General features: G+C 40.7%; 1 protein-coding gene and 1 long non-coding RNA gene across 2 annotated transcripts in view; one reads left to right on the forward strand and one right to left on the reverse strand.

Annotated features, from left to right (window-relative positions):
* The window catches only part of ARHGAP11A (Rho GTPase activating protein 11A), a 66,828-nt gene extending 47,795 nt beyond the window's left edge, over positions 1 to 19,033 (reverse strand). The window contains exons 1-7 of the mRNA XM_078387474.1: positions 18,802 to 19,033; positions 13,961 to 14,031; positions 11,022 to 11,118; positions 9,881 to 10,134; positions 8,159 to 8,319; positions 7,908 to 8,054; positions 6,384 to 6,458 (exon numbers count right to left, since the gene is read on the reverse strand). Coding sequence (XP_078243600.1) covers positions 6,384 to 6,458; positions 7,908 to 8,054; positions 8,159 to 8,319; positions 9,881 to 10,134; positions 11,022 to 11,118; positions 13,961 to 14,031; positions 18,802 to 18,942 — 946 coding nt within the window. The 5' untranslated portion in view covers positions 18,943 to 19,033. The remainder of the gene's footprint in view (positions 1 to 6,383; positions 6,459 to 7,907; positions 8,055 to 8,158; positions 8,320 to 9,880; positions 10,135 to 11,021; positions 11,119 to 13,960; positions 14,032 to 18,801) is intronic.
* Positions 19,034 to 22,067: 3,034 nt separating this feature from the next.
* On the forward strand, positions 22,068 to 26,416 carry LOC144588651 (uncharacterized). Its single transcript, XR_013544300.1, has 2 exons — positions 22,068 to 22,870; positions 26,261 to 26,416. It is a non-coding gene; the product is annotated as an uncharacterized LOC144588651 (long non-coding RNA).
* Positions 26,417 to 27,145: the final 729 nt, after the last annotated feature.

Below are 27,145 nucleotides of genomic sequence, written 5' to 3' on the forward strand. Positions count from 1 at the left end.
GCTGATATTGAGGCTCAAGGTCGAAAGGGCAGAATTGCCTTCTTTATCTTTGTGATTCTTTCTGAAGGGATGAAAGCCCTGGCTTGAAGAGAATCGATTAAGAGCTCCAATGTAATTGACTGTTTGTATTGGTTTTAGATGAGACTTTGTGTAGTTTACTTAGAGTCTGAGACTTCGAAGTGTGTAGAGCGTGGTGGTTGTAGCTCTCATGGCATCGTGGTAAGACGTCACAACTATCAACCAGTCGTCAATGTAGACATAGATGTTTATACCCTGAAGATGGAGATACACTGCGACTGGTGCCACGCACTTCGTAAAAGTTCTCGGTGCCATAGAAATTCCAAATGGTAGGGAAGAGAATTGGTACACAATGTTGTCGAATTGAAACCTGAAAAATTTTTGGTGGGTAAGATGAATCGAAATATGGAAATATTCATCCTGTAAGTCACAGGTGTCAAAAGCAAGGCCCGCGGGCCAGATCCAGCCCGCCAGACCTCGTCTGATGGCCCGTGGAGCCGCCGCCAGCCTTGCAGCCTCCCCCCCCTTTTTTTTCAATGAATTTACTCCGTGCCTGCACGGAGTAAATTCATTGAAAAAATGGCTCAAGTTAACAAGGCTACGTCCTCCTTCCGATTGGCTGTGGCGCTGTCACTCCTTTCCTCTCCGTCCGCCCCCTGCTCCCCCTCCCTCCCTCCCGTGCCTGTTCCTCGCTCGCTCTCAGCCTGAGGCGAGAGCCGTTCCCAAGGCCGCGCGAGGAGGGGGCTCCTCTGTCACCCCTGAGGGGAAGGGGAGCGGTGGGAGTTCCTGGCCGGGCTCCGAGGCGGAGGGAGGCGATGCTGGGGGGACGCGGGAGGCAGCGGCCAGCGCGGCCCTGAGGAGAGGGAGAGAAGAGGGAACGCGGAGCGATGCGCCGGCCCAGTTGGGTAACGTCGGAGGCGGCCGTTCGACCCAGCCGCGGAGAGAAGGGAGGGAGGGCTGGCTGGTTGCTCGCTTCCCTTCCCGGACGTTCCGTTCTCTCTCTTGCTCGAAAAAGGCCTGATTTCTGTGAGGGGCCAGCGGGCGACATTCCTTGGCAGCAGCTTTTCCGCCCCCGCAGGGAGGTTGAAGGGAAGTGGGGTGGGAATGTCTCTCTCTCTTTCTCTCTCACACACACAGAACCCAGCACTTTCTCTTCCTTCACACACACACATACACACACACACACACATTCTCTTCCTTCCTGTATCTCTCTCTCACACAGAAACACACACACACACACACACACACACAGACCCCGGCACTTTCTCTTCCTTCACACACACACACACACACACACACGTTCTCTTCCTGTATCTCTCTCACACACAAACACACACACACTTTCTCTTCCTTCACACACACACACACACACACACATTCTCTTCCTGTATCTCTCTTTCTCACACACACACACACACAGGCACTTTCTCTTCCTTCCTTTTCCCACCAAGCCGGATGGGGTCCTTGCAAGGCCATCAGTACAGATACAACCGGCCCTTTGATGGGGACCAAACTGCTGATGCGGCCCCCGATGAATTTGAGTTTGACACCCCTGCTGTAAGTCTATTACAACAAACCAGTCTCCCTGTGAAAGTAAAGGGATAATAGTTTCAAGTGTCATTCTAAATTTTCGAGGTCAAATAATTTTTTTTTGAGGTGTCTCAAATCGAGGATAGGGTGAAACCCTCCATCTTTCTTCGGGACAGTAAATACTTTGAATAAAAGCCATTGTACATATCAGGTGGTGATACTCTAATTATAGCATGCTTTTGAAGAAACGTTGAGATTTTGTTGTGGAAAACCAAACAGAAATGGATTTGATTATCCCCAAGGGTAGAAGGGTGCCAAATTCAATAAAAGAACCATATGTAATAATAAAAAGGAACCATTTGTCATTGGTGATATTCTGCCAATAGTGGAAAAATGGCCTTAGTCTAGTTTCAAATTGGTAATTAACAAGGTTACTTAGTAAATAGGATTTAAGCATATTGTTGATATGGCTTACCCTTTTTTCTGGGTTTTACAAAAGGGCTGGTGTTGGTGAACCCTTTTGTTCTGGTTCTGGTTTCAAAAGCAGGACATTAGTGGAGGTGGACCCTGAAAGGATCTGTCAGATTGTTGTGGTCTGTATTGTCGATAAGGGTGATATCTTTGGTATTGTTGTTGATATGGTTAAGGATGGAATTGGTTCTGTCTGTACTGTGGTCTTTGGAATTTAAAAGATTGCTGATAGATATAAGATTTAGCAGTCTTGCATACCTTGTGGATGTTTTCCATGGTCTCATCAGTTTTTAGGTTAAAGAGACTGGTCTCATCAAATGGAAGGTCTCTATCCTCGTCTTAATGTCGTCAGTCATTCCTGTTGAGCGTAACCAAGCATGACAGTGCAGTGATATGGAGGAAACCAGGGTCTTGGATGCTGCTTCCGCTGTTGTTGCTTTGCTCGCATGATGGCTTCCACATGTACATTGGTCATTTCTGATTTTATTGATTCGGGAGCTGATTCGAGGATAGGAAGAATTCTGTTCCAGAGATGGCGCTGGTATGCCTCTATCGCTGCTTGGTAGTTGGTATTTCTTAATAAGAAAGACTGCAATGAATAAATCCTCCTGCCCAAAATGTCCATTTCCCTTCCCTCCTTGTTTGCTGGTGTTACCAAAGATTTGTTTCGTCCCTTTGACTGATTGGACTCGACAGTTATAGAATTTGGAAAGGGATGTTTGGCTAAATATTCAATGTCTGATCCATGAGTTTTGTATAACATTTCTGTACGGTTTGATATCTGCATCATAGACGGTGGTTTATCCCAAGTGTCCTTGATTAATTGTAAAATTGATTTAATGAAATTTAGACTAAGTAGAGAAGAGCGTTCTTGACTGATATCATCAAATATAGGGTCAGCCTCAGGAGAAGGAGGTTCTTCAATCTGTAGTTGTAGTGCTCTTGCCATTCGGGATACCAATTGAGAATATGAAGTGTAATCTTCAGAAGGAGCTGAGGGATGATTACCATGGGTTTCGGAAGGAAGAGTAGGTAGGTGGGGAGGTGACTCTACTGATGAATCCGAATCAACTTCTTCAACAGAAGAGGAAGATGGTGAAGGATCTCTAGTACTAGGCGGTTGGGAATGTTTAAAGGATGAATGGTTCTGAAGAGAAGAATGGGAAAGCTGAGGTTCTTGTGAGGTTGAGATATACTGTCTTGTTGTAGTTTGCAGTGATTGTTTTTTAGAAGATTGTCCCTGCCGTTTATATTGGTCTGCAGATGGTATCAACTTCGAGCATTTAGAGGTTGATTTGGTAGGGGCCGAGGCAGTCGATTTCTGGGAATAATGTTGACACTGTGAAGAAGTGGAAAGATGTTCTCCTTGTTGAGATGGTGATGCATACTGAACACGCTTTGGATCCTCGAAATCGGTGGGAACATATTGAGGTGGCATGAAGTATGGGTTGAAGTACAGGTATCTATTGCCAATGTCAAAGTGATGGTATCTTGGGAACTTTGGGTATGAGAACTATTCTGCATATGGAGGACCCTGTCTTAGAGGTGAAATACGTTTCCGTTTCTCCTGGGAGAACGGTGAGGAGATTCTGAGCTCAACATTTGAGTATCGACTGCCTGCCCTGATGCAGGGCTGGAATGGGCTGAGGCCAGGCTGGATGGAGACTCAGCCACAAATTGGCTAACATTAGGTGAAAGGCTACCTGTCGAGAGCTTGAGTCACCAGTGGATGTGACTTCCCTCTCTCAGAGGGCAAGTCCTGAGCTTCCCAAGAGGACTCTCATAAAATCGGAGATGGCAAAGTGATTTGTGAGGGCTCTAGATGGACAGATTTTGGTCTTTTCATCTTTTTAACAGTTGATTTTTCCTTTTTCTTTTTAGACAGTTCATGGGTTCAAGCTGAAGATTTTGAGGTGGAAGCTGATTTTTGTTCCAACGAATGCTTGGGTCCATCATCACCCTCCTTGGTGTGAGGGGATGGAGTTGACGGAACGGGAGCTGGCTGTTGGGGTTGCCGCTCAACCGAAGGTGATCTCGCCACGTCCATGGATGTTATCACTAGGTTTAAAGACCTTTCCCAGAGGTAAGATCTCAACCATTGAAGTCTTAAATTGAGCGCTGGTCTAGTTAATTTTTTACAGACCACGCAGGAGTGAGTAGGGTTCTGCTCTCCAAGACAAAACAAGCAGTGCTTGTGCCCATCAGAAGATGGAATTTTATTAGAGCACTCAATGCACGGTTTCAGTGCTCTATACAGCTTATAGCTGTACAGGCTATAAGCGGGGAAAATTCAGAGGAAAAGCAGTTGAAGATCTTGGGGGGGGGGGGGGGAGCCAAAATCGAAACAAACTCACTGGGGGAACGATTAGATGACTGAAAAATAGGAAGATATCAATTTAGAAGTAATTAAAGTAGGAAACAGTAGCCAAATGAATTGCTTTGAAGAGAAAAAAAGGCTCTTTTCTTCCAGGGGTCCCAATAGCTCGGTGGAAAAAAGGAACTTAGGGGAATCGGGTGGGCGGAGCATGTGCTCTAGGGGGAACATCCCACTAAAATTGTTACTTTTAGCTCTAGAATCTTCTGAGAGGGTCAGCGCAGGTGCAGAGCAACCCATTTGTGTGCATTCACAGAAGCCACAAAGAATTACATACATCACTCCACTAGCTTGAATGCTGCAGCTAGCACAGCACACATAGAAACCTATTTCTAAACTATTTACAAAAGGGAATCTAATGCAGTTTTGAATCTGTGTAGTATTAAAGCAGTGGTCAAAAACCTGTTTGTGTAGGTGTTGCATAATGTTATACCTGGCAATGGAATTGTTCAATTGAACTGTGTAATGGGTTGCAGGATTCCACTGCCACTGTTGTGTAATGCACCAGTGAAAATGCTTAATGAAAGCACTTTCACCAGTGCAGTTGCTACAAAAGCTGTGGCACTTTTTAGCTGCTGCAGTTACAGTATAACATCAAATTACATCCATGTAGCTATGCACGAGGATTCTGCCCAGTGTCTGTTTTTTTCTTTTTAGAAAGCAAACATAGACAGACAAACATGTTCTGCTGTTTTTTGGCACGTATGAATGAACAATGAAGGTTATGTAAGCAACGGATAGGAAAAGTGTCCAGTAGCCAGCAATCTATTAGCACAGCAGGAAAATCTCAACTGAACTATACTACTGCAGAGTTTTCCTTTGCTAGCAGCATGATGGTTTTAGGCTTAAAATCTGAGTTCACAATGCATTTCTGATAAAATGGTTGATATTTTGAGTAACATAGTATAATACTGCAACAGCTATAAGACAGCTAGAGTAAGGCTTTAATTCTATACAGTGGTGCCTTGCTTAACGGGCGCCCCGTTTAATGACGAATCTGCATAGCGAAGATTTTGCGATCGCTTTTGCGATCGCATTGTGATGTTCCCTATGGGGAAAAATCGCTTTGAGATTTTTCCCCATAGGCCCCATTTTCCCTTCCAAAGCTCCCGCCGGTCAGCCCACCAAAAAAGCCGGGGTGCACTCGGGAGGAGGGCGGGGGAGCCTTCCCCTGCCCTCCTGCCGGCCCCATTTTCGGCCAGCTGATCGGCGGTTCCAAAATGGCCACCGCAACCATTTTCGCGCAATTTCCTCGCTTACTGAGGGCGCGAAAATGGCAGCGCTATGGAGGATCTTTGCATAACAGTGAGTCTGGGCCCCGTTTCTATGGGGTTTTCCCACCCGCATTGTGATGTTTTCGGATAGTGACGATTAATCCAGAACGGATTAATGTTGCTATGCGGGGCACCACTGTACGCACTTTTTTTTAAAAAAAGCCTCACTAATCCACAGTAAACATGTGGTTTGAATGGTTACACTGTTATTCTAAACATACTTGCTAGTAAACTAGTGACTTTGATGAGTTCATTTCTAAGTAAATACACATAAACTGTGTTAACACCCGAACAGTCCAGTAATTGCCAGTTTTTCCCTGTTTCCTTCCCTATTGCTTACTACATGGATAACTAAAGTACAAAACAAAACAACAACAACAAAAACCCACCCCCCCAAAAAACATGCATGGTTTGCAATACAAAAGAAGGTTCACTGAGAAATTTATTAAAGGATAAAAACATCAAAGTGTCTAAAGCAGCACATAACCAAGTTATGATAGCTTCTTTATTAGTTAATACTATATGGCCTAGTGAGTCCTATATAAACAGCGCCCAAGCTTTTGCAGCAACCAACAGCAGCCCAGCGTTTAGCTTTAGAACTTAATCCTTTACTGTCAATCCAGCAAACAAGTCAGGATCACAGACTTGCTTTGATAGTTATCTCCACATCTTGAGGACATGGTATAAAGTGCTCCATGCAAATGCACTATACCTACCATTTCTGTCTCTCTGAGGTGTAGTGGAGGGTGTTCTGTTAGATTTAAGTTTATTCAGAGCTCCACTAACAATATCTGAAATTGAAGACATACCAGGCAACAAAACGTTTAATAGGAACTTAATGTGTTCCACTCTGAATAGAGAAACAGATTTTTATTCTAGAAAGGATGAATAATTGATTCTTCACATAACATCCATTTCTGCATCTCTGAAACCAACTTGTCAAATTTTTTCTTCATTTGAACAAAGTGACCTGGATGATGCTTAGAAAATAACTGTTCCAGCTAAAGAAGTCTCAGCTGGTGCTCTGGTGATCCTATGTGTAAGGTTTGCATAAGCCCATCAGCCCACGCCCCTGCTTGCTCGTTTACAGTACACATATGATGGGAAACGATACAGTGACACACTTCATAAAAGCCTTTAGCTAGTTGTTTCAGTGTTCAGGCCTGACTGGAGAAATGTAAACTATCAGGCTAAATCACCTGGTTGGCACATTTCTGCTAGCAGGCAAGGCAAAGCACCAATGTGCCCCATATCCTTTGTAAGGGAGGAGGGCTCAGCTGACTTGGGAAGCTCAGGTCAGGTTTATAGTCTAGAGTTCCCGTCATGTGGCTAAACAAACCACAGACCTTTCACTTATTTGCCATAATACCCAGACCAATTATTCTGGCTTACCTTAACAAACAAGACAGCGTCATACACCATGGCTTGGTCCAGGCTTAGGATTCTGGCATGTTTGGAAACATACCAACCAAAATCTCCAAATCAGGCACAGCAACAAAATCCACAGATCTGTGATTTCTTTTACAGCTGCTCACATTGGTGGGATGAGGCAAGCAGGAGCAGTCACCAGCATATTGCTTGCTTCTGCTAAGCCAGAGTTTTCTCTAACATCCAAACAAGCCCTCACTCTAGAACTGCTAAGCCCCTGGTATCCTTCAGCAAGCCCTCTTTTTGTTTTTTGAAAACTGTAGAAGAAGCAACACAGTCTTTGGAATACTAGACTCCAAAGTTCATGGGTCACTCTCCAGACAGAGGAGACTCTCCTTCAGCAAGCTGTCCTCCATGCATGAGGAGAGTGGGGCTAGCACTCATTCTCACTTGCCTTCCTCACACATTTTTATTCCTGTTTAGAATGTCTGAACAGAGCTACATTTTTCAAAAAAAGATAAGAGTCCATTATTATTATTATTATTTATTTAATTTATACCCCGCCTCCATCTAGGTGGCTGCACTGTCCTGCTAAAGCAGACCACACCGTGAATTTGTCTAATTATACATCACTATTTAGATAACATGTCACCTAGACTCAAGCACATATACAAAACACAACTTGTTAAAATCAAACAGTCCTATGATTTATGTTTATAATAAACACACCTATTTTGTTTTCAGTTATGCAATTTATAAAATATGGTATAGCTGTTTTCCCGTAGTGGGTCGGATCTGAGCCATGCTTTAAGACCAAAAACAAAAGCAGTTTGATAATGACGAAACTGAAAAAGGAGACCATGCAGACTTACCTCCAATGCTCTGGCTCCTCTTCCTTGTCTGTTCACCTGGTGTTTCAACTTCATTTTCTCTACAATTTAGCAATGAAGGCGTAGAGGCAGGATCATCAATGCCAAGCATAGCTGGTATCTTTTCCAGGATAAACCTTGGCAAAGTCCCTGAATTAAAGAACAGATATGAACATTATTCACTCAGACACAACTACCTAACAATGATATAAGTACATAAGATTCCCAATGTTAGTTGGTTATCATAACCGTACCTAGATCTTCTGCATGATCAATAAATGTCTGCAGAACTGCTGCCTGCAAACGAAGTTTCCTCTCTGTATGAGCTGATATTTTATCAGTCTCACTCGACTGCAAGAGGTTTGGAGCAAAAATTACTGCCAGATTACTACTGTCCATTTTGTTTTCAGCCGATCTGTGGGAAGAGGGAATCCAAAAACAGAATGCTGTCAGAAGTTTCATTTTGTGTGTGTGAGGTTTTAACTGCTGATTTTTGATGCATCCACCTACAATGTCCATTGGTCAAAATTCTGATTACCACTATACTTGAAGACCTTTTGTTCACAATGTAGCCAGTGCAGCTGTTGTCTAATCTTTTTGCAACCAGTTTAGCAGAAGATTCTATTTCACTTAGGTCTATTGTAATCCTGGGCAGAGGAACAAGGGCAAGAAAAGCTCCTTTCCGAAACAGAGAAAGGGACTGCATTTAAATGCCACAATACTCCAGGCAACTGTGGAAACACTGGCTTATCAAACACAGATTAGAAAAAGAGTTTTGAAAGTTCTCTTCGGTGCTGGTCTACACATATATGTGAAATGTGTCATGAAATCTTCTAGGTGGTTCGGTAAACAGGGAGTATAATCTATGTTTCTGGTTTATTGTTAGAAATGCAACACAAAGCATAAACTTGGAAGGAGAGTTTGTTTCAAAACTAAGGAGGTAGTTCCATAAACAAGACACACTGGAATATGAACAGATGGAGCAGAGACGGGAAGGTTGTTTATATTTACTTTTGGTATATTTACACTTATGACAACTTGCTCTAAATCTCTTTCACAAGATGAAAATCCTGGTAAATAAAATAAATAAAAGGCAAGAAGACAAAAACATATATGATTTGTTGAGGGAGAAAATGTTGCATCTGTGCCACAAAGGCATTGACGTTTTTGAAAATTGCTACTGCTACATTTTCCCACATTGTTTGCAGAAATGTAGATATTGATTACTTACATAAGGAAGATATATATCAATACATGATCAATGACACTGGGAACTTCATACTGAAATTAACTTTTCAGCTGACTATTCATTGTGTGCTATGTGCCATCAAGCTGGAACTGACTTAAAGTGATCCTCACAAGGCAAGTGAGATATTTCAGAACTTTTTCTTTTTACCAGTTCCACACCTTCAATGACTTTCTATGGCCAAATAAAGATTTGAACCAAGGTCTCCTGAGTCCTAGCCCATCACTCTATCTACTGTCACACCACAATGTGATCTGGGACTTCCCTTAGAAAGCATATAATGACACCAAACGTTTGGGGCATGTGAAAATAAATATATCAATAGCTTTTCAGTGTTGCAATATTTTTGACTGTGTGTTAAACAAGATAATTGCATAGTATTGCTTTAAAATAATAAAATATCCCAACAGAATTTCTGAGTAAAGAACTGACTCTAAGATTTACACTATATTCAGTGTGCTTTCTTCCTCTTTCTAATCAAATCATTTTGTTTTGTTTCTTTTAAGTTACTGCAAGATAATTCATATTTATATAACACAAATTAATACTTTTCAAAAAGTTGCATTTTCTAAAAGCAAATCCAAAGAAATATGCTAAACCCCACCAAAATTTGTGTTGGGCATGAGAAATTGTCCAGTTGCAAGTTTTACAAAATACCTCTGTCCATCCACAATTCTTACAACCACTGTAATCCTTTTCCATAACTACAACATTCATACTCTTGACTTACCTTAGAGACACGTTTTTTAGAAACTTGAAAAAATATCTGAGCGTATCGATCGTTTTGCTATTTATAAGGCAGGAGAGCAGTAATGTGGCAGAAATCTTCTCTTCATTGCCAAGTTGTTGGGCTTTGATTAGAGCTTCTTGAAGCTCACTTGGAAGGATGGGTTCAGGCAGTTCTCTAAAGAACTGTTTCAGAAGCCCTGCAACATCACATGGTGGTGCACCAGACAGGCAGTTTTCACCTTGGTCCAATTTACTCTAGTAAAGGACGGAGAAAAAAAGGTTTTTTTTACTACAAAGCGAAAAACATACTGAAATGAATACATACAAATAAAACACCATACAGTGGTGCCCCGCATAGCGACAATAATCCGTTCCGAAAAAAATCATCGTTATACGGATTCATTGCTATGCGGGCCAAAAAAACCCCATAGGAATGCATTAAAACACGTTTAATGCGTTCCTATGGGGGAAAAACTCACCTTTAAGTGAAAATCCTCCATCCGGCCGCCATTTTCGGTGCCTCTAAAGCGAGGCAACACAGCGGGCGGCCATTTTGGAACCGCCGATCAGCTGTTTGGCACTCTCTCTCTCTCTCCACCCGTTGTAGGTCCAGCCTGGGCAGGGAGACTGAGGCAAGGGTCTCCCTGCCCAGGCTGGAGTTGCGGGGGGGGGGGAGAGAGAGAGCGCCGAAGTCGGCGGGGGGTTGTGAAGCTGGCTTCCTCGCGATCTTTGCAACCCCCCCCCCCCGCCCATCAGCTGTGCTTCGGGGCTCTTTCGGCGGGGCCTCTGGGATGATTGTGGGGAAGCACTTCCACACAATCATTGCAAAGCGATTTTCCCCCATTTAAAACATCGCAATGTGATCGCTTTTGCGATTGCAAATACTCCATCGCTATGCGGATTCATCATTAAACGGGGCGCTCGTTAAGCGAGGCACCACTGTATTTTGAGGCAAGAACATGCAAACTTTTAAAAGAACATGAAATCAGCTGCAATAGTCAAGGACCGGTCTCTGCAGACTATATGAACACTTTGTTTCAGTGCACTAGTGCCACAGACTTTATTTTTATCATTTCTGGATGATATTGTATGAAAATGCTTAAAAAAGTAAACACGGGAATAAGAATGAAAGTACTATATACCTTTAAAGTTTTCAAGCGAACAAATGATCCAGACTTTCTGAAAAGTCCTTCAGTATGTATGTGTTGTTCCAGGTAATCACAGGCCTCAACTAAAAAACTAAAAGAAAAAATAAAAGGCACTATAGTATTTAGCATTAAGAACCCAACTGTGAAAAAAACATTTCTCTTACATTATGTGCCAAATCCTCTTGTCAATTTGTCTTAAGTTAAGAAATTGGAATAGACAACAGCTCAAATCCCATAGTAAGTCACACTAGAGCATGCTAGTGTAATCAGTGGGGATTTAGTGAGTTAACTCCTTTGTGAGTTCCACTGATTCAAATGGGCCTACTCTAGGCACAAAATACTGTAGATAAAGTTGCAATTAGAGTAGGCGCATTTGAATCAATAGGACTTACAGAATAGACTTCACAAATCCCCACTGATTCCAGAGCAATAGGATTTTAGTCATTATCTGCCCTGTGTGATTCAGGATGAAACTTATAATGTCTACTGTGATTTCTTAATTTGGAGTCATTTCCCACCAAAAGTTACACTACTTGTATAACTATGGAAGATTATTTTGACCACAGAATGTACACTTGTACAGCAGACCGAGGCAAAGAGGCAGTCCCGAAACAAACAAAACCAGGGAGCTGGACAGGGGACAGATTGTATTTGTCTTCAATGTGGAAGAGATTGTCACTCTCAAATTGGCCTTCTCAGCCACACAAGACACTGTTCCAAGACCTCCATACAGAGCACGATACCATAGTCTCTCGAGACTGAAGGATGCCTACACACGAATGATCATTATTATGAAATAACACTCTCCATGAGCTATTGTGATTGCCATATTGTGAAAGGTAAGCTTTGAAAACTTTCACCCTCAACATCTGGGCAGCAAAGTAAGTATTCAACTTCTCAAAGGACTACATCATACAGCCTTTTCTCCTTTCTTCCTGATGACTTTGCAAAATGTTTTTTTTTCCACTAAGCTATCTTCTCAGTATCTCATTATTGCATAATTAGTGCACTTCTATACATTTTCCACCATTGCACTTCCAGTATCCAATTTTGATTTTATAATTACAGTGGTGCCTCGCTTAACAGGCGCCCCGTTTAACAATGAAATTGCATAGCGATTAACTTTTTGCAATCGCTTTTGCGATGTTCCTATGGGGAAATATTGCTTTGCGATGATTGGTACCCTGTTTCGCTTACCGATCATCGCAAAGCGATGATTTTTTAACAGCTGATTGGCGGTTCCAAAATGGCTGCCAGGTAAAAAAAATGGCCACCTGCTGTTTTCTGGGATGGATTCCTTGCTTACCGGGCAGCGAAAATGGCCACCGTGTGGAGGATTTTCGCTTAAAAGTGAGTCTGAAGCCCATAGGAACGCATTGAAGGGGTTTCGATGCATTCCTATGGGCTTTTTAATATCGCATAGCGATGAAATCGCTTTGCAGCGATTTTTGCTGCACTGATTATCGTCGCTATGCAAGGCACCTCTGTATTATGTTTAATGTTTTAAATTGCTGTTGTTGTCTTTATTATTACTAATATGCTGCATTTCTCCCAAAAATGGACCGACCCAAAGCGGCTCACAACATAAAAATTACACAATTTAAAAACACAATACCGTATTTTTCCATGTATAAGATGCACCCCACTTTTCTAACCCAAAATTTCTTTCTTTGCAAGAAAGTGGAGGGGGAAGGCAGGGATCCAAGCGCTCTGACTCCTGCTTTCCCCCTCCACTTTCTTTGCAAAATTATATAGTACTGTGTATAAAACGACCCTCAATTTTTCCTGTAATTATTTTAGGGAAAAATGTAGTTTTATACATGGAAAAATACAGTAAGTCAAATATTAAAGATAAATTAAACAATATATGATTTAAAATGCAATAAAAGATTAAAATTTCTGCTGAAATAGGGTTCAGGGATTCAGTTATAATTGTTAAAAGCCTGCCTGAAGAGATGGGTCCTTAGATGTTATATTTGTTTAACATTTAAACCACCCAGAGTGGTCTTGACAGCCAGATAGGCTGTATAGAAGTCAAATAAATACAGTGATGCCTCGCTAGACACTTACCCCGCATGACAGTTTTATCGTTAGACATTGACTTTTTATGATCGCTATAGCGATTCGCAAAACAGTGATTCCTATGGGGAAGATTTCGCTGGACAATGTTTGGTCCCTGCTTCGCAAACCAATTTTCGCTAGACAACGATTTTGACAGCTCCCTCTGTGCTCACAAAATGGGTGTTTTCAGGATCTAAGCTTCGCAAGACAGCTATTTAAAAACAGCTGATTGGCGGTTCGCAAAGCGGCTTTCCTATGGCCGATCTTCGCTAGACAACAACGATTCTTCCCCATTGGAACATATTAAGCAGGTTTCAATGCATTCCAATGGAGAAATGCTTTTCATTAGACAATGATTTCGCTAAACAGCGATTTCACTGGAACGGATTATCATCGTCTAGCGAAGCACCATTGTAAATAGAAAGTCACAGATCCTTCACTCTATCACAACAGTTTTCTCATGTTTTCAACAATAGAAGGTATTGCAGTTACCTGATCCCTAGTAAAAAAAATACTTCCCTTTCCACACCCCAATCATTGTTCATGTGTGTGCATATGAAGCATTCTTCTCTCTCATGTTTACTGTGTATTACTCCCAAAGTGAAATTACAACAATAATTACATACTGTTAAGTCAATTCTCACTTCAGGTAACTCTAACCAGTTTTTTATTTTTATTTTTTAGTTATAGGGTAATTTCCCACTATCTTTATCTGGGACTCTGCAGCTTGCCCAATGTTATCTCTTCTCCCTGGAGCACAGTGGGAATGTCAGTCTGTAGCTAGTACGCTACTCGATTGGTGCCCCATGATCTATAATTAAATATGGCATGTCATTATTTATAACATTAACTAAGTAGCAAGCTTTACTTACCAAGGTATATTTCCATATTCAGATACAATCTGATGAGGCAATTCATCAAAAGCAATTCCAAAGATTTTGCCCTGGGGAAAAAGGATATATTTAAGCAACATGTAAACAAGTACTGTACAGAAAAATACACTTGGGATGGGTAATGTAATGAAAAATAAAATTCAAGGAAATTAAAGCTATCAATTCCTATGAATTAAACACTTCTAAACTTGTTTAACACTTCTTTTTTAAAGAGCAGATATGCACAACCACTGTTAACCACCAGCAAAAGAAAACTATCTTTTAAGTCTTTTGTTTAGACTGGACATATGGTGTCTGTTGAAACTTAAAGCCTGCAACATAACTACTCCAAAACTAGGAGTTTGTGGAGTACAATCAAGGTTTAACAAATAATTCATAAATGTTTATTATTATAGTCAGTCAAAATGACAGCATTATTTATGTGAATTCATGTATGCCTATTTATTTGATAATTGATGTGCTCTATTTCTAAGACATCATGTAAATTTTTAATATTAAATTTAATTTTTCATTTTTAAAAAGTGAAACAATATATCCATAACTTGGATCCTATAGTAGTGACACCTCAGGTACAAATTGGATTTAGTGCAAGGCATGTTCTATAATTAGCAGCTTGAATCACTGTTCCCACTCCTAAGAAAAAACTACAGATAGTGTTCTTGTTTAAACACAATTAACTATCTGCAGAATCAGTTACAGTATGCGTGTTTATCATTGCCTTTGAATGACACTGAACTTTGCCCTAAAACAACAAAGCAGTGGGCAGCAATGTATCTCTTCTAATCCTTTTGTTACAAAAAAAAAAAAGAGCACTTGTTTGTGGGCCTTAGAGAGATTCCCATTTTTCTGAAATCCTTTCCTTTATCAATCTGGAAATATCTTAAATTTAATCCTCACAGCTGAGTTAGAAAACAGAGCAAGTAGGAGGGGGGAAGAAAGGGCATTTAAAAATCAGTGTGCAGAGATGTAGTATGTAAGTTTACATTTCCATAATATATTCCATTCACCAGAGCTGAAATGTATGAGTTACTGATCCATGAACATGTTTTGGCTAGCCATGGTGTCTTATACTCCTCATCTTCCACACATAAGGGGAAAACAAGCCATTCTTTATTGATGATAGCAAACTAGAGTTTCCCAGTTTACCTGAATATAGAAAGGCTGTGTTTTTTCATATGATATTTTATTGAATCAGGATTGTGTTGATAACTATAGTTTTTTTTATAAACTACAGTTTCCTATATTTGAATTAAACTTTATATTTCTTCTTGTGAGCAATGAAAGGGAAATATAATAATACCCACTCACATTTGCCTTTTTCTGTGCACACTTTCATAACAATAAACAAGCACTACAGTGAAAAACATAACTTTGTTCTGCCACCGATTATTATATTACATAGAGAGAAACAATTGTTGAATTAACTTTCACATTAATAAATTTACTTTTTAATATCAACACATATTGTGCGTATATCAATGTTACAATACTTAAATCCATTTCTAATTAATAATTACATTCTACCAAGCCTATTCTTAGTGATGGCGGCTCTTTCCAGGATTTCCTGGATATACTCAGAAGTAGTTTATTATTCCCACTTTTCTGGGGAGTTCTGGGATAGTGTAGCTTGCCCAAGGCCACACATGCTAGATCTTCTCTTACAAGGCAGGGTCCAATCAGGCACAGTTGGGAATAAAACTCACAACTTGTGGCTCTGTAAGCCAGGTGCTCCAACTCACTGAGATATCTGGCTAACTTCACTGATTTCCACAATCCTAGAATCCGTGCTCTAATTGCAAAACACAAAGATTCCTATGACTATTGAGAAAATTTTGGAAGAATGGTTTCTGAACCCTAGACCTCACTAGTTTATAAACACAGAGAAGATTATCTTAAAATCAAACAGTTAAGCAAAAATAAGACATTAAAGCAATTTCCAAAGGGTAGCTGTGCTAATCTGCTGCAGCAAAAATAACAAAGAATCCTGCAGCACCTTAGATACTAACAAATGTATTAAAACATGAGCTTTCGTGCACTGTATTCCATTTTGTCAGCTGTGTAAATAAGCTGTCCAAAATTTCAGATATTTATACTGTTGTGAAGGAGAAGAGTGTGCAAGTGAGCCATCCGTAATAATAGAGGCTAGAGGAGGAGGAGGAGAGAAAAACAGGGCAGAACACAAGGACGAGGAGGTGACACTTAAAACAGAGGCAGGAGAAATAGAATCAAAGGAAAAGGCTCCTCCTCTAGCAGAGGAGGTGAAAGGGGAAAAGTGGGCGGAGCAAGAAGTGACTGTTTGGGAGGAAGATATAAATGAGGAATGGGTACACTGGTTCAGTTCAGTGTGGTAGCAGATTACGAGAGAAAGAAAGCTGAAGCACGAAGGAAGGAGATTGAGAGGATAAGAACCCAAAGACTGATAAGAGACTTCCCTAATCTAAGAGTGGGAGGATTGCTGCCAGAACCTACGCCGAGAGAGACAAGACCCACATGCTATATGACGAAAGAATGGACTGTAATAGTTGTGCTGTTTGAGCTCAAGTTGCAGAGAGAAGTGGAGATCGTCCACAACCAGTTTTATGACAAGCCTGATGAAAGAGGATGGATTAGGCACACGTGTTGTGGGATGATCTGTGCCCTACGGATTAGTCCTCCCCCAAAACCAGACTACAAGGAATGGTGTGGGGGGGATTCCCCGTTGAGTCCATGGGACTATGGCAAAAGTTTTAGTTCTGTTAGTTGCGGCTTGTTGCCAGAGTCTTCAACCCCATAAGTAATGTGATGGAGGAAATTAGTGTTAATAAAGAGGAAGGTCTGAAAGTTATAAAAACATCTCCTTTGTTATTTCCTGCAGATGGTGAGGGGTTGCCCAAAGAGATAGAAGAACCTGATCACAACTGTACCTATAATTGAAGATTAGACCATAAACAGTGTGGTGAGAAACTAGATACAAACAGAACTGGTAGTAACAATTGCATTATAAACACAGGCCATTCACAAATTTCTCTGAACACGTACATACACCAGATAATCTAATTAACACATACATTGTAAAAATAAATTGTTATCCTGATCCAATCACCAGTGCCAAGCCAATCAACAGCTCCAGCTGAGATTATACATTTTGATTGTAATCAGTTTCTAATTGGTAGAAAATGAAAGAGTGAAGAATAACCAATGTAGTGCAATCCTATGAATGTTTTTCAGAAATCTATGGAATGGATATATCCAAATGGATATATAAGAACACAAGAAAAGCCCTGCTGGATTAGGCCAAGGGCACATCTCATCTAGCTTCCTGTTTCTCACAGTGACCCCATCAGATGCCTCTGGGAGCACATGAGACAACTAGAGACCTGTCTCCTGATACCCCTCCCCTACTTCCCCATCATGGCTTGTAACTTGTGATGGACTTTTCCTTCAGGAATCTGTCCATTCCCCTTTTAAAGATATCTAGGCTAGAAGCCATCATCACATCCTGTGGCAAGGAGTTCCACAGACTAACAACACGCTGGGTCAAGAAATCTTTTGTCTGTTCTCACTCTCGCAACACTCAATTGGAGTGGATGTCCCCTGGTTCTGGTATTGCATGAGAGGGAAAAGAGCTTCCCTCTATCCACTTGATCCATCTCCTGCATAATTTTATACATCTCAGTCATGGCCACCCTCAGGAGCCTTTGCTCTAGACTAAAGAGACCCAAATGCTGTAGCCTTTCCTCATAAGGGAGGTGCCCCAGGCTAGCTATCATTTTAGTTGCTCTCTTCTGCACCTTTTCCATTTCCACTATGTCTTTTTTGAGGTACAGCGACCAGAGCTGTCCAGGTGCAGTCTTACCAACATTTTGTACAATGGCATTATATCTTTACTTTCTCAATATGCTTTGCATACAAAATGAAAGAGGTTCGGTTATCTTCAAGTAAGGCTGGGAAACCACCACCAACACACTGTCTGCATTGATGACCATTGATGTATCTGGGCTAACTGGTAAACAGGGCCTATATTATCAGAAAATACATATCTTATAAAATGCACAATAACTTTTTAAAAAAAAGATGAGTCCTGAAAGACTTGGACTAGCCTGTTTGTGATACCTTAGTGGGTCTAATAAAGAAAAAAAAGGATATGTCTTTTTTCAGAGAGTAACAAAATTAGTAAATGAATCTTTAAAATCTCAGGTCTCAGACATGTATCAACTGGCATGGATGACAGCTAGCTAGGTAGACAGATAAATGATTTTACTTGCTACAGGGTGTTTTCCAACAATGCGCTATCAACGAAATGACTGAATTTACTTCCTGATTTGTTTTGGATTCAGTGCTGGTACACTACACCCCTGAACTTCCTACACCCTACAAATTGCACATTCCACATCCGATTAAGAGCATTTTCTCGGCCTAATTTTTACTGTTATATTTCCGTCTCCCCGCAAAGCCCGGGGGTGGGTTGGGATTAGATGAAGAAATACTGTAATCTACAGCCCACGAAAACAGAGGCCAGATAAAAGGTGTTAAGCGTTGAAGGCTGAGGCAGTATCACTAAACAAGTCGTAGGTTTTGGTTCTTCCCGCTGCCACGGACTCTCACGGCAACCACTCTAACCAGGTTCACCTTCCAAGGCAGCCTTTCGTCTCCCAGAAGACGGGAGACACCAGGGCAGGGAAGAATCCACAGAGAGGTGCTTAGGCCGTGCAGGAGACGGAGGGTGCCTGTTACAGCCGTCTGCTTCTCCCCGATCCCCCACTCCCGAGAATTGACGAACTACCAAAATCAGTTCCCGCCGACTCCCGCCCGGCCCTCCGACCCAACCCCGCCGAGCTCACCCCTCCGGTTTCGACGGCTGCCGGTCGCGACGGCTTCCCTTTCGTCGCCCGAGTCTTGATCTTGATCCCGTAGGCGGCTCGGAGGTGCTGTTGCACCGCCAGCTGGGCCAGCTCTTTCCGGCGGCCTTCCATGGCGGCCATCCCACTCCTCTCCGTTAACGGCTCCCGCCCCTCTCACTCTCCGCTCGTCTCCAGGTAGCTCTCTCTCTCTCTCTCTCTCTCTCGTCGCCGCCGCCTCCCGGCAACTCAAACCTAGCGCCTCCCCGTCGCTCCTCTCTGATTGGCTGGCTTTCGTGTTCGAAATCGCAGGCCCCTTTAAGCCTTTCAACGGCTGGCGTAAAAAGAAGGCACGCCTTACAGACGCCTGTATTTGCTCTTTACGTGACCCGCGCTCAGAACAATAGGGAAATTTAAACAGAAAAAAAACAGCGGCTTCATATAGTTTCCCCTCATCTGATTTCCTTGCCAAACTTGTGCCAGGACAGATGTCAATTAATTTCAGGCAATTGCTCAAGCAGCTAAACCCGAAGAAGCCCCCGCAACCTAATAACCTCGGGCTTGAAAATAAAAGCAAACATAGACACAAGAAAATGGAAGATTGACAATTAGGAGGTTTATTGGTGATACTGTACCGTCTTTTAAACTTTATTTTAACTGCGACTTGTTAATAGCATTGTCACGTCTTCCTCCATCTCAAAAAGAAAAGAGAAAGCACATATTATGTGGAGAAATTAAGTTTTGCTATGTCTCTGCGTCAAGTATTCCGGCCTGCTCTATATCCACCATATAAATTATCTCATATTATTTTATTCAAGGTGTCCACCGGGATACGTGCCGGCTGCCTTTCCAGACAGGGGAGCAAAATTCCTTTGCTCTTTCTCACCCGTTCTTCTCTCTCTTTTTTCCTACCACCATTTGAAAAAAAAAAGGAAGGAAAGATAAAGGGATTACAAAGCCCTGCCTTTTGACTGTGAAGCAAGCAGGAGGTTGCAGGGTGATTGGATTAGCCTCTCTCTCCTGTTACCTGCACGTTTCCTTATCACACGACCTCCTGATAAGAGGAGCGGAACTGTGCCGCGTTCGTTTTCACAGTAATTGGTTTAGCTTTATATAGTCATTGTTAGAAACAAAACAAAACAAAAAAGTACAAATGCAGCTTGAATGTGGCAGCCCCAATGTCAAGATTTCAACAGATGCTTCTTTCTTTTTTTGCGCAGCTCTCCTCTTCCACAGTCCAAAGGGGAGCGAGATTATCTCCTCTACAAAAATCATTTGTAACTTGCCTCATGCATTACTTCATCTTTATTTTTTTAAAAAAATTCTTATCATGGAAAACTTGGTAGAATTTGGTGGCCCTAGGACCAGTCCTTCAAAAAGACCATTTATTTATTTTACCTTCCCCCCCCCCTTTCATTAACAAAAGGCATTCAAAGCAGTCAAATATAATTAAAGCAGACTTAAAACCCATTTAAAAGAATTTGACAATAAAACCAATAAACAATTAAAATAATTAAAATAATCACTATTGGTTTCAAGAACAAGATTAATTGAATTGGGATCTGTTAATAGCATCAGATGGTATTCCAGAATTTCACCGCATGACATGTATTGATTAGATTATCAATGCCAGGATGGTTGTTGTGGGTTTTTCGGGGTCTTTGGCTGTGTTCTGAAGGTTGTTCTTCCTGACGTTTCGCCAGTCTCTGTGGCTGGCATCTTCAGAGGACTGGAGTAGGAACTCCGGCCAATGCCGGGATGGTTATATATTATCACTAACAATGGCTTGTCTATGGTCACTGCAACAATTTCAGTCTTAATAAACACTGAAAAGCAAGAAATACAAATAGACTGTATACAGTATTTCAAATGTCAGGCTTCTGGGGGAGGTTTTTCCTCAGTTATCCTGATTCATTCACATCATTTTAGAGGACAACCATATAATCACATCCTTTGCTTATAACTCCATGTTTTCTGACCGTTTCTTTGATTTTTTAAAATACTCAGAACATCTATTAAGAATTTGTCTGCAGAAGGCCTTTTGTTTGTTAGCACTAGCCATGCTTTTGAAAGAATTATCAGTCTCAAGGTGGAGATTGTAGTCCAATAGAATTAGTCTCTATAGCATGCATTGGTGATGTAGTTTGTAATGTATCATACAGCACAATCAGATTACAGTACTAATGTCATGGCACTCACTCCCTGTTCTTTTCTGCATTTTATTTCCCTTTGATTTTGTTCTTTTCCATCTCCGTACTTGTCAATTTAGGATTATACTTCATACATCTTATTAGCAAAAGAAAAAGAAAAAAGATGAAATAAGCAACAAAATATTGCAGCACTTTAAATACTAACAGTTTTATTTCAGTGTTAGTTTTTGTGGATCAAAGTTTGCATCCTGTTTGAGCATGAAAACTCATGGTGAAATAAAATGGTTAGTCTTTAAAGTGCTACAATATTTTGTTGTTTATTTCTTCTCTTTTTTTCCTTTGGCAACATGCTGAGGCAGGTTAACATGTCTCCTTTTTTGGAAATTACTTCATACATCAACTGATATAAATTGATATAAACTGATATAAATCTTCCACACAACATGCCATCAGAAAAGTGCAAGTATTTTAAGGTACAGTACAAGATTTTGGGTTGGTTTTATCATAAGAGAGACCAATATTATGACACCTGTGAACTGTGTCTTAATAGTTTTCCATCCCATTCCTCCTTGTGTTATCATGAGTGTCTTTCCTCTCTGTCCACCTTCATATTGAAAGGCTGCCTTTTCCTCTTCTACTATTGCTTCATCTGCTAGTATTAGCAACTAATTATACTTGTACACTAAATGTGTTAATGATTGTAATGCAAGAAGAAGAATATTTGAAGAGATGGCAAACATCCTCTAGTGCTAGAAGCACCCTGGTGGTGGGTATTATTACAGTTTTTCCCCTCCTGTAGGGGTACTTATAGTGGCCAACATGGAATAAGGAAACTGATTTGCTGTCCTTAGTTTGAGACTAGTCACACAAGATAATGGTCAGCAAATTCATGTTTACTATGCAGCTTCCCTGATTTCAATGGAATTTGATTCTAAGGGACACCTCACCATCCTGATCCTTTGTTAATTTTATTACGCATATTTTGTTTCATATTTACAGCCATAATGTTAAATGACAATGTGATCCATATGGCTTGAAATCAGGATTGTTCTTATACAAAAACCAAATCTTGGCATTCAGTAAATAGCCTGACTGGTGTGCATGGCAGATTCTGCATGGGCTCTCATGTTTCCATGGACATAAATGTTGGTGTCAAGGTATTTCATTCAGTGATGTACCACTTTTATTAGGAAATAAAACAAAGCCAATAAGTGTGGATGTGTGTGATCCTGGCAAGCAAAAGAAAAATCAAGTTGATTTAATTCCATTGAATATTTTTATGAACAAAGTTGCTTTGAACACAGCAGGGATTATTTCTAAGTAAACATGCAGAGGACTATATTTTAAATAGGATCATGCCAGTGGTGATTACATAGAAACAATATACCTCTATGGCACAAAAAATGACAATAGAGCAAAAATAGTTTTTAGAATTTTCTTGGTGTTTCTAAAACAGTTAAAGCTGTCATCACATTGGCTGTTTGCTACCTGGTAGTGTAACCTGGACTTAGTGTATGACTGAGCTTCTGGGTTACTTTTGTTTATTTCAAATTTGGCTACAGAACACAAGGGGGAGCTCTCCTCTGAGTTATGGAATGTTCTTCTCGCTCTGTTGGTGTTGGCAACTTATAGGTTGTTATTTTATAACTTACTCTACATGATGAATTGCATTTTTTGTCTTATATATATTCTTAACATTCAGTAACTTTCAAAGCACTTATGGCATCCTTACAAATTTGTCATGCGGCTTCTTATCAAGTAAAAAAAAGCAGAGGGGACAGCTTTTGATGTGTTTTTAAACTGTTATTTCTTCTGTTTTACAGAGATAAATAGGAAAAAGAAGACATAAGACTTCAGTTAGATTTCTGAAAAGAATGAGAATAAAAGATGAATCATCACTGAATTAGCAGCTGTAGTTGCATGTACATATGTTCTGCTGTTTGAACAGCTGGTTTTATTTAGATAACGTTTCTGATTATTTTCTTTGTGTTTTTTTTGTAGCTAGAATTTTTATTAGAATGTGGTTGTTCAATGAATGTTGATGTTGCTGAATTTTCTTTTCCAGAATTCTAAACATACAATGTACAGTTCATATGCTAATAAACAATGACATTAAATAAATTAATAACTAAACAACTAAATAAGCATGACCTCCAAAGGTGCAAAGGCAAACGATTTTGCATCTGCAAAGCTGATGTCAAGTAGAACTTCGTAGTCCAGGGGTGGGCAATTAATTTCTATAGGGGGGCACATGAAAAATCTGAACTGAGTTTGGGGGCTGAACCAACTTTACTTAAAAATAACATGAAACAGTGATGTTATGATTGTTTTTATTTTAAACTTGTTAATCTTCACAAATACTAAAGAGGGTTTTTGCAGTATGTTAAAGATAAGCAACTGATCAACTTTAGATTAAAAGCTATAAATGGTTTTCATGTTCAAAACTGTCCATGGGCCAGACAGGAGCGGCTTGTGGGCCATATATGGTCCTCGGGCCGCACTTTGCCCAGGTCTGTCGTAGTCTTTTTAAGTTGCCAGAAGACTATTTGTTGTATTTGATAGAACAGACTGGATATGGCTTTGCTTAAGTTACACTCCAGTCTTGAAAACCGTTACTGAGGAAGCAAGTTTCATCATAGCTAATAGAACTGTTTTCTAAGAAAGTGGCTGCATTATGATTGCCCCCCCCCCAATATTGTCACCCCTGCTGGGACGGTCAAGTTCAATCTACTTTGCAACAGCAACATGACAGCATGTGAATAGCGAACAGCATGCTAATAGCGAATAGCCTAGTCTTTTCCCCTCTTGATTCATATCATTTTGGATCATTAGTGGTTCATTACTGTTTTTTTGCTCCAACTGGAGTTGCATCATTCTAGCTTGCGATAGCCAGTATTGAACCAAAGGAACAGTGTGTGTGTGTGTGTGGGGGGGGTTGTGACCCAAGGTGCTGCTTACAATGTTGTCTTCAGGTGAGTCGGCATGGCACAACAATTTTCAGCAGGAATACTCTTTTGTTGTCTCTTTTCTAAAATATTTTATAGCACCCATATATATATGGTCCAGTTCAGTTGTATGTTGCATAAGCACAGAAATATGTCTCCCTTCTGCAAGGGAGGGAAGAGGGCTGCTTCCAGAAGTTCCCAAACAGGGAGGAGGGGAAAATCAAGAGACAGGAAATTCACTTGCAAGCCCCTGATTTTTCCTTGCCAAGTAAATGTGGAACTGGCTGCCTGGCGGCCTCTTTCTTTAATAGTGATCGCTCAGACAGCACAGGCAGCTGCAGGGAACTGGCACGGTAGAGGCAGAGCAGGGGTGATTGTCAATTGTCCATGCCATTTTCATCAGTTCCTAGCCAAGCAGATCTGGCAGTGGGGGCACCCTGTGCCTCCCAGCCTGTGTGTGTGGGTGCTGTGCATATGTGTCAATGAGCAAGTTAGCAACAGAGAGAGAGAGAGAGAAAGAGAGCGGGAAAAAATAGGGGGACCTGCGGATACCCAGCTGCATGTTGGCATCCGATTGCAATATCCATGTCCATTTGAAGATTCTCAAGACAAAATTGGTAGCACCCATTTCCTCCGTCTTTCCTCCCTGCTCCTGTGCATGCCTTTGCTGCACTCCACCTCTTGCAGTATTTTTCCATCCAAAGATCCTTTCCCCATTCCTCATCTCTTCCCTTTTTTGGTTTCTTTCAGAAAATGGGAAGATATTGGGCTCAAGGGGATTTTTGCCCATCTGTACCTCCTTTCCTCAATCTTTATTTATTGATGTCTCTTTGCTGCAATCTGCCTTTGTCTGTGTTTTTTTCCCAAACATAGGTTTTCCTCCTGCTATGATTTTTGATGGCACACTCTGCCCCTCCCTCCCTTATTCTTCCATTCTTTCTTTGCTCCTGCTGCATCTGTTTTCAAGGCTCCCTCTTTATAAACTACTGCCAGTGTATCAGTTCAGCACTATGCCACTTTAAAAGAGAGACTGGAGGAACATACGTTCTATACTTCCACGGCATGTGTGTATGTGTGTATATGGAGACACAAAAGCTATCAAGGCCTTATTGAAAAGTCAGATTAATTTGTCCCAACCTACACAACTTGTGTCAGATAACAGGGGATGAAAAGGTGGTGAAGAGCCTGGGAAGAGGGTGGTATTAATGACAGAGGAGAGGGAACAAACAGTGATCCTGGTGAAGATTGCAGTGATCTGAGGTGCTTTATGGTTTCTTGCCCCCAGTATAAGTAAACACATAAGAAATATGAATATAAGAAGAGTCCTGCTGGATCAGGCCAAGGGCCCATCTAGTTCAGCTTCTTATATCTCACAGTGGCCCCACCAGATGCCTCTGGGAGCATCTCACAGTGGCCCCACTTGCGTGGGGACATCCTTTTAAATGGTATAAGAGACAGGTTGCACCTGGAGAAGTAAGCTTTTTCAACTTGATCAAATTGAACCCAGCGTCCCTGTCTTGTCTTACCCTTAAATGTAAACTGTAGATCTCTTGGGAGAGTTAAATATTGTCAGCCTATAACCCTCTTATACCATACACTGGTATAACTCCAATGGAATACATTTCAATAGTAAATTGTTACCGGTTAAGAAATTGGCATCTCTTTCCTTTGTTGTGTGCTAAACCACACAACTGCTATGCGACAGGAACAACAAGCACCAATCTTTTTAATTTCCATCAGTTCACCACTGAAAGTTACGCCACTGGAGTAATACTGGCAGGAAACAGTACTAGGAGTCTGGCTATTATATCAAGAGAGTCTTTTTGGTGGCCGCTCTCAGACATTGGAACTCTCTTCTGAGGAAGGCTAGGCTGGCCCCCTACTTGGTATCTTTTCAACAGTAGACGGTAATACGTTTGAACAGGCCTTTGGCCACTGGTTAGGACCTTTTAATGTTGCTTTGTTCCTGCTGTTGTTTTTAAACTATCTAAACTGGTTTTAAATTATTTAAATATTTCATTGTCTTAATTTGATAATTTATTTAATGTTGCTTTAATATGGCAATTTGTTGTCTTTTTTTAAGTCGTATCTGTTTTTAAAAGATATGTTGCAATCTGCCTTGAGTGCTGAAAGGGAGAATGGTGGGATATAAATGAAATTAAATTAATAAATACGATTAAAATAATAGAACATTGAAGTAATATTTAATTAGTAAGAGTCTGCAGTAAAGCAGCACAGTAGCTTTCTTCATGGTAGTCAAGCCTGAATTAGGGGAATCGATGCACAGCCTACTCTCAGATTCCTATATTTGAGTGCACTTTATTCATATGACAATTTTCATTTTTGTTTCCTACATCAACGAGACAGGTAACTTCAAAGATGGGATTCTTTCTTTTCAGTCAGTGTGGGAAGTGGCTCTGGTAAAATGAGCTGTGTACTGAAAGTTTTGAAGAAGAAGAAGAAGAAGAAGAAGAAGAAAAGAAGAAGAAGAAGAAGAAGAAGAAGAAGAAGAAGAGAGAAAAATATACCACTAAGAATCATTCTGCTATAGAAAAAGCTCTTCAGATGGAGCTGTCAATGAGTACTTTTAGTAATTTAGTGTCTTTCCTGATGATAATTTAATTGTTAACCAGATAAACCAAGTGATCCTTGAAATAATGTCAGTGTTACTTTTTTTTCCCTGAGGACAGTTAAATTCTGGTGGCCCGTTTAGGCTTTCAGACTGTGGGATTTCTAATAATTTAAATTCAATAAAATAACATTCAGATCAGAAAATGTATCATTTGCATAGCTTGACATCTGTATAAGGCCATTATACTACAGGGCTTGTGTTAAACATAATTTAGAAACCTGCCTTTTAAGACCAGGTATGTCTTCTAGTATCTGGGCACTGGGGTCTAAGAAGTAACTTTTCTGAAACACACTCACTGTAAGGCATCACAGATAAAAGCTGGTTAAAGAGGAACTAAAACTTTGTTTTGACATATCTTGCTATTGACAGCATTTTTTGTTTACTGAGGATTCTGCTTGAGGAATTTCTATACATTGAACTTCTGTTGCCCTCTCCCCCCATGAGGAGGGCAGGATTTGACTTCATGTCTGGCTTACTGCTACAGTTATTGGTTGCCTTTTCATAACTTGTTCTGTCCCCAATGCAGCATACGTCCATCTTGTTACAGCAGTGCAGCAAGTACACGATCATTTTTAAATCTCTTACTAGAAATGCTTTTCATTTCTCAGAGTATTGCACTG

The sequence above is a fragment of the Pogona vitticeps genome, chromosome 1, assembly GCF_051106095.1.
Source record: "Pogona vitticeps strain Pit_001003342236 chromosome 1, PviZW2.1, whole genome shotgun sequence".
NCBI classification, from domain to species: domain Eukaryota; kingdom Metazoa; phylum Chordata; class Lepidosauria; order Squamata; family Agamidae; genus Pogona; species Pogona vitticeps.